This window comes from Somniosus microcephalus, chromosome 18 (assembly GCF_052327205.1).
Source record: "Somniosus microcephalus isolate GS21.2 chromosome 18, FLI_Smic_1.0, whole genome shotgun sequence".
Classification (NCBI taxonomy): domain Eukaryota; kingdom Metazoa; phylum Chordata; class Chondrichthyes; order Squaliformes; family Somniosidae; genus Somniosus; species Somniosus microcephalus.
Genome location: NC_141004.1, coordinates 26473544 through 26490673, shown reverse-complemented (window position 1 = coordinate 26490673; position 17130 = coordinate 26473544). Strand labels below are relative to the sequence as shown.

At 43.3% G+C, this 17130-nt stretch overlaps 1 protein-coding gene across 1 annotated transcript in view; it reads right to left on the bottom strand.

The window, feature by feature from the left end:
- The window catches only part of LOC147105152 (MAP kinase-activated protein kinase 2), a 267298-nt gene that overhangs the window by 16552 nt on the left and 233616 nt on the right, over positions 1–17130 (bottom strand). Inside the window, exons 3-5 of the mRNA XM_086011249.1 lie at positions 15197–15261; positions 12244–12323; positions 9161–9287 (exon numbers count right to left, since the gene is read on the bottom strand). Of these exons, the coding sequence (XP_085867375.1) occupies positions 9161–9287; positions 12244–12323; positions 15197–15261 (272 nt within the window). The remainder of the gene's footprint in view (positions 1–9160; positions 9288–12243; positions 12324–15196; positions 15262–17130) is intronic.

Genomic DNA, 17130 nt, shown 5'->3' with positions numbered 1-17130 from the left:
TGGGGAAATAGGCCATGAGAGGGTGAAGAAAAAATAAATTGTACTGTTAAAAAAAAGAGACTGCAGAAATTATACTGAATGAATCATGGAGACACAAAGGAATTGTAACTATTTTCTCTAAGAACAGCACAAAATATGAACTCCCAAGCAATGTTCCTCGTATTTTTTTTGGGATGCGCAGCCCCTCACAGATTTGTACTTGCGCGAACTTTAACATTGCAAACGCCAGTCCCGCGCAGGGAGCTGTGCGGCTGCGTAGGGAACGTTGCTCCCAAGGTGTTTCTCCCAATGCACAAGGTCATGTAGTACAGTATTTAGCCAAGGACACATTGGAGAGGGGGTGAGGGGATGGCGGGGTGGGGGGGGGGGGCGGTTTGGTGTTGTTCCTCTAGTAGAGAAGATGCTATAAATTATGTGCCTTATCAGAGGCTATAGGATATCCAATAATATTCTTATCAAAATTATTCACTTAATAGCACACAAATGGGATATATTAAAAGACTGAAATAACAACAGAAAATGCTGGAAATACTCAGCAGGCCAGGCAGCATCCGTGGAGAGAGAAACAGAGTTAACGTTTCAGGTCTGGTCCTGAAACGTTAACTCTGTTTCTCCCTCCACGGATGCTGCCTGGCCTGCTGAGTATTTCCAGCATTTTCTGTTGTTATTTCAGATTTCCAGCATCCGCAGTATTTTGCTATCGTATATTAAAAGACTGTGGCCTAGAAATTCGGTGGGCTGCGCCACCAGTTAGCGCCTAAAGAGGGCACTCAGTGGCTTTAGCGCCACTGGCTGTGCCTCCCATGATATTTAGCGGGGCGCTAATGGTGGCGTTAGCCTGTAGCGCTGCGCCACCACCGATGACGTCATCGGTGTGCGCAGCGCCCCGCTACTGCCCCGATCGCGATATTTGGTCGCGCCCGCCTCTGTAATGCCAGTCACAAATCGCGCCCGGTTCACGGGGCCTACCTGTGGCGGTAGTGGCGCAAATTAAGGTGGAGGTGCGGGGCGGCAATTTTTTTCGGTGGCCGCCTGCCAGCACCTCCGTCCCCGGCCTCCTGATCCCCTCCCCGGGCAGTGCCAGCTGTGTCCCGAGAGCCCGGCACTTCTCCTCGGCGCCGAGCTCTTTTGCCGGCACTCGCGATCAGTCATCGCGCTGGTGCAGGCCCCTCCCCCTTAAGAAGGGGAGGAAGGCCGGCAGTACCACAGCGCGCCATGCCGCAGCGTGTGGCGCTGTGGCACGTTGCGCTGCGATATTCAGTTTCAGCGCCCCCAAGAGGGACACGGGGCGCCTCGAGCAGCGCCCCGAGTCCCTCTTGGGCGCTCCAACTGAATTTCCGGCGGGTGCAACAGCTCCGTTCGCAGTGGTAATTCCGGCGCCCAGGCGAGCTTGGTGCCCCATTTGGGGCTCCACCGAATTTCTAGGCCTGTTTGTCTGATGGACATAGCAGTTCTATACCACAACATTGGACAATTTAAGACATTTCCTGATGCCTGAGGCCGTCAATCAAAAGTTTGTATTTATCATCAGGTTTTATGGAACCCTTTAGAAGTCCAGGAGGTTTATTTCTACGGGTATAGAATTCAAAAGTAGTGAAGTTATGTTCAACTTGTATAGGACCCTGGTCAGGCTGAACTTAGAGTACTGTGCACAGCTCTGGTCTCCATACTATAAAAAGGACACAGTTCTGGTCTCCATACTATAAAAGCACTGCAGAAAGTGCAAAAAAGATTTACAAGGATGGTACCAGAACTGAGAGATGACAGCCATCGGGAAAGATAGAACCGGCTGGGGCAATGCCCTCTGTAATTTTTTTTGAGCACTTGGCCCTTTAAGTGGCTGCGCGGCCCTTTCAAATTTTCGTGCATGCGCGGTTATTCCAACAGGCGAGCGGCCTGTGCGGGAGCTCCAGATTGCACAGTGGTCTCGCAGCTTAAAGGGAACATTGGGTGGGGTTTTTTTTCTTTAGAAAAGAGAAGACTTAGAGACCTGATAGAGGTGTTTAAAATTATGAATGGGTTTGGACGGGGTAGATGTGGAGACAATGTTTCCACTTGTGGGAGAATCCAATACTAGGGGCCATGAATACAAGATAGTTACTAATAAATCCAAATTGGGAAATAAGGAGAAATTGCTTTACTCAAAGAGTGGTTAGAATGTGGAACTCCCTATCACAGGAAGTGCTTGAGGCAAATGGATGTTTTCAAAAGGAAACTAGATGAGTACATGAGAGAAAAGCGAATAGAAAGATATGCTGAAAGGCTGAGATGAGGTAAATGGGAGGAGGCTCGCGTGGAGTATAAACACCAGCACAGACTAGTTGAGCTGAATGGACTGTTTCTGTGCTGCATATTCTATGTAATTCTAATCAATGTAAGTATCTGAAGTCTGGATTTGGCCTAAGATTTCCTATCTGTGTACTCTTATGTGACAGGGTCTAATAAGAATATTCTTAGATTTGTCTCTCAACTAGAGAAACAACACGAAGCACCTTTCCAATGAGATATTTGCCATATTTCTTTTTTCTTGTCTCTTGGAAAGACTCCTTTTACAAAAACACTAGAGTACTCATCAGTTCTAAGCAGCACCTCCCACCCTCACATACACATATCCAAGCATACTCTAGCCTTTCAGTATTGGTCTATGGTCAGCCTCCTGCAGCAAGATAAAATGGGCACAGTTTTTGTACCAGTCAATCCTAATTGTAGATGCTGATGTCAGGTAGCAACAGTCCACCATTTGGTTGTGGAGTGAGTGATGATACAGTTAAGCTGATGGGCAGTTCAAGACTTGCCCTCCTTTAAACAGAAAGGAGGTAAAATTGCTCTGTGCATTGGATCAGGCGCATGCTCTGCCTACATTAACGTCTAACAATATTGTGCATTAGTTTTAGCAGAGCAGGTTGTGATCTCATTAAGTGCATGGTTGGCAGCTTAATAAGTGACAGTAATATTATTGCATATGAATTCTGTTACAACATGGAAACAGGCTATTCTGCCCAACCAGTCGGTGTCAGCATTTACCCTCTACAAGAGCAAATAGTTCTAATCATATTTACTCACCTGTTTCCAGATCCCTTTAACCCCTTTTCATCCGCCTACTCAATCTAATCTTGAATGTTGACATGATTTCTGCCTCAACCACTAAACCTAGAAGTGAATTCCGCATCCTCGCAGCTCTCTGTGTAAAGATACCTCCTCCTGCCCTCTGTTCTAAATCTCTTGCATTATAATCTTGTACACGTGTTCTCTTAATCGTGACCCCTCAAAGACTGGAAACAGTCTGCTTCTATCTACCCTGTGCCAGCGAGGGTTCCCAACTCTGGTTGGGCGTATTCCGAGAGGTTTGATCGCATGACATCTGATCACGTGACACTTCCCTACAGTTTGCAAATGTTATTACATTTACCCAATAAAGGTTGGGTCTCCAATAATTGAATATGCCCGCAGTTTCAAGCTAGCAGTTTTGAGAACTGGGAAGGTCACCCCTGTGCTGGCAAAAGAAGAAACCACAGGCGCAAAGCTCTACTTTTCGCCCAGGTTGCTGGAGATTCAACTTGCCTTTCTGGAGACTCCCAGGCAATCTGGGAGGGTTGGCAACCCGAATGCTCCCACTAGCTCTCCCCAAAATACAGTTGTTTCTAGCAAAGAAATAATCCCTAATCAAGGCTTATGATTCAGCCTCCCAAGCATCTGGTGCATGGCTCTCCATAAAACTGGTGCCTGATGTTAGATATACTTGCCATAGAGGGAGGGCAATGAAAGTTCACCAGACTGGTTCCTGGGATGGGGGGATTGTTCTATGAGGAGAGATTGAGTAGACTAGGCCTATATTCTTATATTCTTCGAGGGAGCACCAACAACTTCTCCACACTGAGGTCCTATTTAACTAAACTGAGAATATTTTTTCCCCCAAGGATGTTACAGGCATAGTGACATCAGAAATGCAGTTGATGCTATGCTTGGATTTCAGAAACCTTTTGACAAGGTTTCACGTCGATAATTAATGGCTAAAATAAGGAGTCACAGCTGAGGGATTAAAATGTGATGCAGTTTCAGTAAGTTTTCAATTTCTCAGCTCTCATTACCACATCGTTCATCCGGTTTGCAAACCCTTTGAGTAAATTCAACAAACCGGAAACCTTTCAATGAATCCGCTCGAGACCCAGGGCAGTTGCATGACCCCAACGCTCCCCCGGTTAATGAGCCCGGTGGAAGTGTGGGTTGGAGTAGAGAGGAAGTACGTAGGCGCAAAGCTTTACTTTTCTCTCAGGTTGCTAGTAACAGCGCCCTGGAGATTCATCTTCCTTTACTTGGGGGTGGGGGGGGTCCTCAGATAATCCAGGAGGGTTGGCAACCCTAGTCTCATCCTTTCATAATTTTATGTACTCCATCATATCACCCTGTAACCTGCGCTGTTTTAACAAGGAAGGGTTGTAATTTTTAAAGCCTTTCTTCATATTTGTATACCCATTCTAGGCACCATCCTCGTGAATCTGCGATCTCTAAGACCTCAACATCCTTCCTATAGTGTGGTGCCCAATACTGCACACAGTACTCTAAATGAGATCTTGTTAAGGTTTCGTACAGACTCATCATTACCTCTCGGCTTTTATATTCTATGGGGGAAAAATTCGGTTGGTTTGCGCCTCCCGTTAGCGCCTTAAGAGAGCGCACCACGCATTCTGAGTGAGAGAGAGAGACTGCAGGAGATATTCAAAGCTGTGTTGAGTAGTTTTGGGTACTGAGCAGCACTTTGCAGGTTCTTTCAGATTTGATCTTCCTTGCATCGATTTAGAAGAGACTATAGGGGCTGCAGTCTGAGCTCTTTCCCTGGGCCTCTCCATTGTTCTTTCCAACAGATTTGATGTACAGGTCTCTCCAGGTCGAGATTTAAGGCTGCAATGAGCAGGGTGTGGGTGGAGAGCAAGATCGACCCTCCCCTTTAAGAACTGACCGGCGCCAGTGTGTCTGTGTTCCATTGCTGACTGACATCACATGAGCTTCGCCAGCGCTCTGAGTTAGCGCCTCGCTCCTTGCCCTTTGCGCCTTAAGACAGGCGTGAAGCGCCTGATTTAGCACTCCAATCACCTCCAGGGGCGAAAAAAGCCAAGTTTGCAGTCGGAGGCGATAATTAGCGCCAGGCACTAAACTTTGCGCCTGGCCGATAATTGTGCCCCAAATGGGGCGATACCGAATTTCTCCCCCTATATGTCTTGTGACAAAACCTAGAATTTTATTCACTTTTTTGTAAACAGCATTTTCAACCTGAGGTGTTGCCTTTACTAACCTGTGAATATGTACTCCCAATTCCCTCTGGTCTTCCACGGAAACGAGTCTACTTCCATTCAGAGTATAATCACTGCTGTTTTTTAACCAACATGCATCACCTCAGACTGAATGACATTGAATTCCATCTGATCAATATCACTTTTCAGCTTCCTTTGGTCATCTAAGGAATTAACTATACCTCCTACCTTGGTATGATCTGCAAATTTCGACACCACTCCCTCTAGATCTATGTCCAAATCTTTGATATATGCAGTGACCAGAAGTTGCCCCAGAACTGAACCTGTGGGACATCACTACCCACTTCCAACCACTCTGGAAAAACTCCTACTTCCTTTTTATCCCTGCTAACAAATGTTTAAGCCCGTTTGCTATCCTGCCCTTAATTTCACACCCCTTAATTTTCTCTAGTAATCTCCCATGCGGTACCTTGTCATAGACTTCCCTGAAGTCCATGTACACTACATAAACACATTTCCCCCATCTACCAAAGTGGTTACCTCCTCAAAGGAATTCTGTTAAGCACAATCGTCTTTGTTGAAAACCATGCTGGCTGCTTCTAACTATTCTCTTTATATTTAGATATACGGTCATTTCAACCTTAATGAAAGACTCAAAAATTTTCCCTACCACAGAGGTTAAGCTAACTTGCTTGCAATTACCTAGAATAGCTGTCGCCCTTTTTACAAATAGGTACTTTGTTGGCCACTCTCCAGTCCTCCAGTTAACATCCACATTCACTATTGCCCTATGCAGCACGGTGGCATAGTGGTTAGCACTGTTGCCTCACAGCGCCAGGGACCCGGGTTCAAATCCGGCCTCAGGTGACTGTCTGTGTGGAGGTTGCACATTCTCCCCGTGTTTGCGTGGGTTTCCTCCGGGTGCTCCGGTTTCCTCCCACAGTCCAAAGATGTGCGGGTTAGGTTGATTGGCCATGATAAAAAAATTGGCCCTTAGTGTTAGGGGGGATTAAATACGTGGGGTTACAGGGATAGGGCTTGGGTGGGATGGCTGTCGGTGTAGGGACCGGGTGCTAGGGTTTGGATGATCAGCCATGATCTCGTTGGCCTACTCCTGCTCCTATCTTCTATGTTTCTATGTAAAATATATAATTTCTACAGCTTTTGCAATTATCCTCTCTCATCTCCCTCAGGATCCTTGGATGTATTCGGTCAGGCCCTGGCATTTTGTCATCCTTCAGCTTGATTAACTTATCTAAAATTTTCCCTTTATCCATCATAACATCGCTCAGCTCACTCTTAACCACTTCAGGATTCACTTCCCCTTCAGATATCCTTCTCTTTAGTAAAGACAGATGCAAAGCACTTACTAAATACCCGAGCCATTTATTGATCATCATCTATATAGATCGACAATCCTCTCCTCTCGGGGGTTTCAACTCACTTCTAACAATTCGCTTTTTTACTGATAAAAGCAACAGTGAAGTATTTTCTAACAGTTTTTGATATTTTTCCTTAAATTCTCTTAGCTTTCTTTATCCTGCTCTTAACCTCATTTTCTCAAATTCTTCTTCAGACTTTTCATGATTACTCTTATAGTTCTCATGGGTCTTTTTCGATTTTAATTAATTTTTAAACTCTTCATTTATCCATGGCATCCTAAAACTATTATTAGCTTCCTTCTTTTTTAATGGAATATACTTGCTTTGTAACTTTGCAATCGCTTTTTAAAAATCTCCCACTGTTGCTTTAGAGTCCTTTGTACCAAGTTCTCCTTCCACCTCACCTCAGTCACTCCTCATCTTCCTAAATCTGCCCTAATCCAATCAGGTGTTCTAGTTTGTGTACTGATATTTTCCCTTTCCAGTTGGATCTTAAACTTTATCATATTGTACTCACTAGTCAGGTGCTGATCCACATTTAGCTCATCTATCTGATTTATTTCATTAATAACTAGATCTAGCAATGCCTTTGCCCTTGTAGATCCACTAACATGCAGCTTAAGGAGGGAGCCCTGTACACATTTTAGGAGTCACATTCCTCCTTCTCAATTTACTCCCTCACTGTCCCAATCGATAAGGGATAACTAAAATCTCCCAAAACAACAATTTTGTTACTGTATTCCTGTTTATCTCTCTAATCTGACTGAAGGTTTTCTCTTCCATTTCCTTCCCACAATTTGGAGGACTGTAATACACTCCTATTAATGTAGCTCCTATTAATGTAACTCCTATTAATGTAACAAGCCCTTTTGATCTTTGACCTCTAACCATATTAACTCTGTCTGTACTCCTTCTTTGTCTACATCAACTCTCTCTACATCACCTATTCCCTCTTTCACCAATACCTCCACTCTGCCTACTTTCTTACCTTTTCTATCCCTTCTAAATATGTTATATCCCAATTTGTTTATTTGCCATTCTTGTCCAATTTTCAGCCAGGTTTCTATTAATGCTGTGAAGTTTACATCTTCCTGTAAAATAATTGCTTCCACTTCCCTCACTTTGTTTCCCATGGTCTGCGCATTGCAATACATGCATTTTAATCATGGTTTGCTTTGCATTGTTTACCCTCGTCTAATTCTCCCTTCTTTAGTAGCTGCTCTTGGCTGGTTTTACTTTCCCCTCCGCCCTCCTCCTCAGTTTAAACATCTCGTCACTTCCCTCGGTTGCGCATTAGTTGCAATGCGTCAGATCTCACAGGAAGCGCACCGAGTAAAAGTTGTGATAAATATTACTGTGATGACGAGAGTAAAACTGAGCTTTCACTTAATGCACTTTCAGTGTGCTTGGAATAATGTCAACTCTGAGGGGTTTAAAATGGCAGCTTCAACATATGAGCGATACAAGCAATGGCAATTTTGCCACTAATGTCATCGCATCCCCATGTCCAACAAGCTGAATTCAAACAGACACCGAAACTTGGACATTGTGTTATACACTCTTAGGCCTAGAAATTCGGTGGGCTGCGCCACCAGTTAGCGCCCAAAGAGGGCACTTAGTGGGTTTAGCACCACTGGCCATGCCTCCCGCAAAATTTAGCAGGGCGCTAGTGGCGGCGTTAGCCTGTAGCGCTGTGCCGCCACCGAAGACTTCATCGGTGTGCGCAGCGCCCCGCTACCACCCCGATCGCGATATTTGGTCGCGCCCCCCGCTGTAATGTCGGTCGCAATTTGCGACCGGTTCAGGGGGGCCTACCTGTGGCGGTAGTGGCGCTAATTAAAGGGGAGGTGCGGGGCGGCCATTTTTTTTGCTGGCCGCCTGCCAGCACCTCCTCGCGCCGCCGTCCCCGGCCTCCTGAGCGCCCCCCTCCCCCCGGGCAGTGCCGGCTGTGACCCAAGAGCCCGGCACTTCTCCTCGGTGCCAGGCTCTTTTGCCAGCACTCGCGATCTCTGATCGCGCTGGTGCAGGCCCCTCCCCTTTAAGAAGGGGAGGAAGGCCTGCAGTACTGCAGCGCACCGTGCCGCAGCGTGTGGCGCTGCGGCGCGTTGCGCTGCGATATTCAGTTGCAGCGCCCCAAAAGGGATGCGGGGTGCCTCGAGCAGCGCCCCGCTTCCGTTTGGGGCACTGAAACTGAATTTCCGGCTGGCGCAAGCGGCTCCGTCTGTAGCGGTAATTCTGGCTTTATTGAATTTGAGCTGAACAAGCGCGAAAAGCATGAACTGGTGCAATAATTTTTTAAAAAGCAGTAATCATGTTGCTCCGGTGTGAAACAGTGAATACTTTCATTTAAAAAAATGTATTTGCCACTTCATGATTTTATGACAAGTATTTCACCCGATCGAGAGACGTCTGAATGACTAACTGCAGCAAGAGTTTCGAAACTTCATTTTTAGAAGGTTATGTTGCAAAAGAGTTTCACTGCAAATGGCCGTAAGGTTATGCCTGGTGAAGTCAGATGTAGTAACTTACCCACATAATATGGTGTGTAGCAAGGAGTGGCTAATGAATTGTAGCTGGTGGTTTCTTTGGCAAAGCCAAAATCCGTTAGTTTCAGAATAGCATTGGGTCTTTTGGTGGTGTACAACAAATTTTCTGGCTGCAGAAGAAATACAAGAGTGATTATTTTTTTTTAACGAGACACTGCAAAAACAACCTGTTAATCTTTAAACTCCAATGTGCCTACTGCATTCAACTGAACTTTTAATAAAGCTGATTACAATTTTCACACACCAAAGAATTTTGTTCAGCTATTGGGTCCATTCATAAACTTGGAAGAGATAAATATTGCATAACATGAATGTGACAGTGTTTGGATGGTTTAAAAAGAAAACCACTTTCGCTTGTGGCAAGGTGAATGCCCAGAGAAGTGAGCAATGCTCTCAAACATCCCCCACAGAGAACCTTGGCAACAATGACTTTCAAAATCATTCAAAAGGACTGCGCCAATGTGATTAGAGCAGAACGGAACAGTTACAGGAGCTGATAGCCACAGAATATATGTCTTATTCTAACCAATCTGATAGTTATGGTCTACGAAAAAAATCCAAATTGTGTGCACATCCCAACAGTGGGAATCAAAAGGTTATTGCTGAATTAAAAATAACTATTTTTATAAAAGTTCATCAAGACGAGGGGGCTGCTAGTACTGGGGAACGGACCTCTTCCCACTTCAAGCACCCAGTGTCAACATCAAGCACTCCCAGGTAAAGTACAGCACAGCCAGATGCACAGTAAAGCTGCCTCTACTCTGTCCCAAGAAAGTGCCTCAGCCCCAAACCTCAGAAGGGCATCCATAGTCTGTGAATAACACTTTTCCATTTCTCACACCAGCCATCCTGTGACCTTTCTGAGTGAGTTAGCGCCAAATCTGTTTTGTGCTATAGACTATGTCCACTGGAAACTGGACCGAGACTGGATTTCACATAGGATTGAACCATCGGATTTGAACCAAGGTCTCAGAGGCAAAAGGCTGTATCTAACCCACAGCACTACTCTAAAAAAAACGTGAACTAAAGAGACCTGAATTTCAACTTCCAGGCCTCCAATACAATGAGCTCCCCTTCAACCTTCCATCAGTCCTGAAGCTCTGCATAAGATGTCTGTCTATTATATCAACCTAGTGCAAAACAGGCACCCTCCTCCTTGCCTCATTGCTTCATCAAATTCCATCACTGGGTCAGGGATTAAGAAAGACTGCCTAGCTGCGAGGACCTTTATCAATCCTCAAATGTAGACATCCCACACTCTACCTCCCCCTCTGTCCTTTGCTAGAGAATGTGTGGAATCTTGCATCACTCCCTCCTTTTTCTCTTGGGGCCAATTTAAACAGATTGGTGCTACACCAGCGGAGCCTTGTACTGCACAGCATCAAGGGGGTCACAATGGCAACATCCCAATGTGAAAAGCAAGGGACATCAGTAATGGATTTTTCCCCCAATTGGAACATGTTCCACATTCCTGGCAAATCCAATGTGTCTAGGATCTCCTCTACTCGAAGAATGATAACAATCTCATCTGGTAGGCAATCTATTTCCAGTGATGGGATACACTCTCATTTGGGCTCATTAAATAAAGCAACATTAATTACCAATTGGTTTATTATCTTTAGGACTGCAGACAAATGCTGATATTGATAAAGAACTATTTGTACTGAAACTGGGTATTAATAGAAATAAGCGTTTCCCAATTGCTGGTTTCCTGCAAATTTGCTCATAGCACAGGAACAATTTGTACAGCCCTTGTAATCAGACATAGAAACAAAAAGAACAAGATTTCTTCATTCCAATGGGTTTTCAATATTATTCAATACTATGGTATAAAATTAGTCAAACAGTGAAACCATGAAACAAAGCAAATCTTTTTCTTTTAAGATGAACACCAGATGGCTGATTAATCAATTAGACTTATGGGCCCAGAAATTCGGGTCTCCACGGGTGAGTACGCACGGGGTACTCACCCGTAGGCCGAATGGAAGTGCCGGTTTCCTGCATGCACTGCGCATGCACGGGAAACCGGCACTTCCGATCCTCTGAACGAAGGGGTTCAGAGGTCGAACACGCACGCAGGGGAGGCTGTGTGTGCGCTTTGAACTTAGTTTTTTTTTGCAGGTTTTCGCGCGAGGTTAAGCCTGCAGGATTTACACATTTAAAAAGCAGGCGTAAGGCCTGCTTTTAAGTGGTCAATTAATTAAAATTAAAACATTTTTTCCACAGGTTTATTATTTTTAAATACTTTAAAGCAAGGTAAGTTTATTTTTAGCCCCGTTAGAATATAAAATTATATTTTCAAAAATTTAAATTATTGTTTAAAATAGTTATTTAATGTAATTTATAGTTTATTTAAAAAGTGTGATTTAAAAAAAATTATTTGAAGGTTTACTGCTATTTTGGGGCCCGTAGTATTTATACATTTTGACAGGTCTTCCTGTCAATCTTATGAATGGGCTTTTCCCTCCTCCGATTGGCTGCCCATGGCCCACGTGATCCCAGGGGACGCTTCGCACTAACTACGCCCCTGGGACACGCAAGCACAGCGCGCCGGCAGCTGGGCCAGGCCCCGGAGCGGAATTCCACGGGGCCCTACAGCTCAACTGCCGGCGCGCAAGGTAAGTGCAGTTCGGGGGCTTACACCCGCGGGAAGCCCCCGACCCGAATTTCTGGGCCATCGATTCAGAATGACAAACTTGCACACGTGCAAAGAACACAAGGAAAATATTACAATATAATCATTGTCTTATCGCAGGATATTAAAAAGAACCTTTTTTTTGGAAATAACAGCGAATGCAATTTAAACCAAAACCTTGCTGAAATGAGTCGAGATTCGATACACATCTAAGAGGTGACAAAGCAGATTGTAAAAGAGATTCACCCAATCAGTATAGACAGGCAGTCGACGTGGGCATGTAATTCACCAACTATAATAGTAGGAAAGGGTCAAGATGGTGCTTTGTTGGCTTGCAGCTGCAGATGGTTCACCATATCCAAGTACAGTAGTTGCTCAGATTGTTCTTCACCCATACACTTAAACTTAATGGAATATAAGCTTCTGCTTACCTTCACATCTCGATGTGCAATGTTCACTGAATGTAGGTGCTGTACTGCTTCTCCAATGCTTTTCATGATTTCAGAGGCCTCTATGGAAGATGTAGAGACACATTACTCTTAATCTGGCGTTTGGTTTTCCCTGTATAACCTCCATTGTTCCTCTTTTTGCTAAGAGTGGAAGGTGATCTGGACTGTGGAGACCTGCAATTCCACTCCAAGATCTGCTGACAGTAGGTACACTTGTGTCGCTTATCATCCACCCCCTTTCCCACCCAACACCCCCAACGCTTCATCCCCAACCCCAGGGATGGCAACAAAACAATGCAACAGGTTACAGCAAAGCAGTTAATCAAATGGTTACAAGGATTCTACGCACTGTCCATAACTCAAATTCCAATAGATCTTCCTTAAAACCCAGCGTTGTGGCCAAGCTTTTGGTTATTCCTCCAAATAGCTTGTCTTTGATATGCTTGTGGGAAGTACCTTTGAACATTAAATCTATGTGAAAGGCACTCTATAAATGCAAGTTGTTGTTATAGTATTGTGGAGAGGAGATGTTATTTGTAAAATCATCAAAATGCATAACCTTTACCGTATACTTTTAAGATGGAATGAACAATACAGGCTGCTGTTTGAACTAGTGTGGAAAAGCTGAGCACATAGAAGTCCCCTGGTTAGAATGTAAAAATAAATGCATCGGATGCCACGAATAGTAAAAATTAAAAATATATTCCACTAATAAACAAGAGAAAGCTAAACACTAATGAGACACCGTGGATGAATAAAGCCATAAGGGGAAAATTGAGGGTAACGAAAGAGGTATACATTAAGTACATGGACAGCAGGGGAGAGCATGATAAGGGAGAATATGAAGGGATTAGGAGAGAAGTTAAAAAAACAATTCGGAAGGCAAAGAGGAAGTATGAAATTAAATTATCAAAGAACATAAAACAAAATAGTAAAATATTTTACAGGCACATCAATAAAAAAAACGGTTGGGCTGGGAATAGGGCCACTAAGGGATGGAAAGGATAATACCACAGGCAATAGAGAGATGGCAGAAATATTAAATAATTACTTTGCTTCAGTATTTACCAGAGAGATAGAACAGGTGGACATGACATCGGATGATGAGATTAGTAATGAGTTAACTGCATTTAAAATAAAACAAGGAGATATACTAAATAAACTAATGAAACTCAGAGGATGAAACCCCTGGTCCAGATGGATTACATCCACGTATTTTAAAAGAATTTAGGGAAGAAATAGCAGAGGCATTACTGCACATATTTAATAATTCGTTAGAAAAAGGTGTAGTGCCAGAGGACTGGCGATAGCTAATGTAATACCTATACTGAAGGGAGATAGAATATGTCCAGGGAACTATAGGCCAGTCAGCTTAACATTGGTGGTAGGAAAAATAATGGAATTCCTACTAATAGAATCCCGACTAAAGGAGAAAATAGATGAACATCTAGAAAAGAAAAATATAATAATAAATAGTCAGCATGGATTTCAAAAGGGAAAGTCTTACTTGACCAACCTCATCGAATTTTTTGAAGAGGTAACAGAGAGTAGACAAGGGTACTGCAGTAGATGTAATTTATCTAGATTTTCAAAAGGCCTTCAAATAAGGTACCACATAATAGACTAATGAATAAAGTCAGGGAATGTGGAGTCAGGGGACAAGTAGCAGAATGGATAGCTAGTGGGCTTCAAGACAGAAAGCAGAGAGTAAAGGGTAGCTATTCAGAGTGGCAGGAGATGGGAAGTGGTGTTCCACAAGGATCAGTGCTGGGACCACGGTTGTTCACAATTTATATTAACGATTTAGACTTTGGAATCAAAAACACAATTTCTAAATTTGTGGGCGCACCAAATTGGAGGGGGGGATAGTCAATACTGAGGAGGACTGCAACAAATTACAAGAGGACATTAATAAACTTGCAGAATGGGCATATAATTGGCAAATGTAATTCAACACAGGTAAATGTGAGGTACCACATTTTGGTAAGAAAAATAGGGAGGTCACATATTACTTGGAAAATAAGAATCTAAATGGGGTTGAGGAACAAAGGGATCTAGGAGCACAAATACACAAATCACAAAGTATCGACACAGGTTAACAAGGCTGTAAATACAAGTAAACCAGGCACTATGGTTTAGTTCTAGAGGGATAGAATTGAAAAGTGGTGATGTTATGCTAAACTTGTATCGAACCTTGGTTCGACCACACTTGGAGTACTGCGTGCAATTCTGGTCACATATTATAAAAAGGATAGAGAGGCATTGGCGAGGGTGCAGAGAAGATTTACGAGGATGATACCAGAAATGCGAGGGTACACCTATCGGGAAAGGATGAACAGGCTGGGTCTCTTTTCTCTTGAAAAGAGAAGGCTGAGGGGTGACCTAATAGAGATCTTTAAAATCATGAAAGTTTTGATAGAGTGGATAGAGAGAGAATTTTTCCAATTGTGGGGAAGAGCAAAACTAGAGGCCACCAATGCAAGGTAGTCACCAAAAAATCAAATAGGGAATTCAGAAGAAACTTCGTTACCCAGAGACTGGTGAAAATGTGAAACTCGATATCATAGGGAGTGGTTGAAGCGAATAGTATGGATGCGCTTAAGGGGTGGTTAGATAAGCATATGAGGGAGAAGGGAATAGAGGGTTATACCGATAGGGTGAGATGAGGAAAGACGGGAGGAGGCTCGAGTGGAGCATAAATACCAGCATAGACTGGTTGGGCCGAATGGCCTGTTTCTGCGCTGTATATCCTATGTAATCCTATGTAAAGAACTACTAGAGTCAAGGGTCAGCTCTGCCGCTTTGTAGAGGTTGAGACACATTTTACCTGTGTGATATTTATTTACTAGTGCAGAATCACTGACCATCAGCAATGCTCCAGCGGGTTACTCGTATTGAATCTATTAAAAGAGATTGGATGGTGTTAAGCACTTACCCCTTTCTGTGAATGCCTGATCCCCTCGGTCCTGGATTCTGCTGAACAGCTCACCTCCTTCCATACTGCAAAAAAAAGGCATAACTGCAAGGTTAAAAATGACAACAGAAATCAAGGTTGATGGGTTGAAATCCAGCTTGTGCAATATTAGCACAGCCACATGAGAGTCCTCTGTTCGCTACATAAAGAAGCCATGGTGTGGAGATGCCGGTGTTGGACTGGGGTGGACAAATGTAAGAAATCACACAACACCAGGTTATAGTCCAACAGCTTTATTTGAAATCACAAGCTTTCGGAGCGCTGCTCCTTCGTCAGGTGAAGTGGAGAGATGCATAAAAACACAGCTTATATAGTCATATTCTCTGACTATATAAGCTGTGTTTTTATGCATCTCTCCATTTCACCTGATGAAGGAGCAGCGCTCCGAAAGCTTGTGATTTCAAATAAAGCTGTTGGACTATAACCTGGTGTTGTGTGATTTCCTACTTAAAAAAGGTAGTAACACATTTGCATTTTTTTAAATGTTAAAATAGCAAAGGAATTTTATATAAACACATATCCAGTACTAGTAGCACACAGTGTGATTTCAAACCCAATAGGATACTGGCAGGATGTTAAAACCCTGATGTATCTAGAAAAGTCCACAATTTGACATTATTAAATTTTTCTCCTGTTGAAAAGGGCTCACATTTTGTTAAAGGATGGCATTGTGTGTCATCTTCCTGGGATTCTCTGATAGAAGGTGTTTGCACGAAGGAACATTATGGGCCAGATTTTGCAGCAGCAGGGCATCTAACGGCATCTGCCGTTAGGCTTGCTTTTGCACGTTTAGGTTTTATAAATTTTTTGCGCGGGAAATTGCTGAAAGTGCGAGCTGATGAGTGTCACAGCGAGGGAAACAGGGCATCTGGGACCCGAGTGAACAGGGCAAGCAGCTGTGTATCTCCTTACCCAATCAGATTGAAGGATTGAGAAATTAAAAAGCGTAAGGACCGAGAAGGAAGTGTAAATTAGAGTGGTCGAATGCAATATCAAATCAGGCACAGAAAAAGAAATAAAGAGAGGGAAAGAAAGTTTGGATTGAGAGAGAAAGTGAAATGTTAGAAAGGAAAAGTTTTTTAAAAATTAAATTAATTTTTTTTTACATTTTTTAAATCTCCAACAATAATTAAAACCTGAAGGAATGAGACTCCACACTTGTAATTTTCAGTGCCAGAGAGGTTGATTGGCAGTAATTAACACGTATCATGTTGTTAAAAGGGTACTTACACTTGAAATGACAAGACTTAACGCTGCGGCGAGTACCTACTGTGCAAATACATCAAATTCACGCCATTCAATGTGTTTCAATGGTGAGGCAGACAGGAAGATGCCATTTACGTGAAGCTAACGGCTGCACAACTCGGACAGCAACTTTTGGACATTGGCGTTTAACCGCGCATCTGCCCCTCACCTGACTGAAATTGCCTCACTTATTTTGACAGCAAAATCTGGCCCTATATATGAATATCTGATATGGTAATAAAAAAAGCTTTAGAAGTCAATGTATAAAAATGCAACAGCGCAAACTTTTAAAGTTACATCTATTGTTGCTGCACTTCCTTTCAAAAATAGTCACAATCGCTGTCTTTTTTTAAAAAAAACAATGCATATTTCATTAGTCAAATACTGTATATAGATTAGAAGTGAATGCAAGAATAATTAAACCCGACCCTCTTAAGGACTGAAGCAGTATTGCCCAGGAAATTAAAGATAAATTTAAAAACAAAACCTTTTATTTTGTTTCACCCATGACCTCCCAGCATCTTCCCACATTGAGCCTAAGATGATAGCAGTACTGTACAGACATAACAGTCAAAGCCAATCTGCCCCGCGCTTGATGTCCACCGATGGATACTTGACAGCAAGAATCACTGGATAGTAATCAATAATTA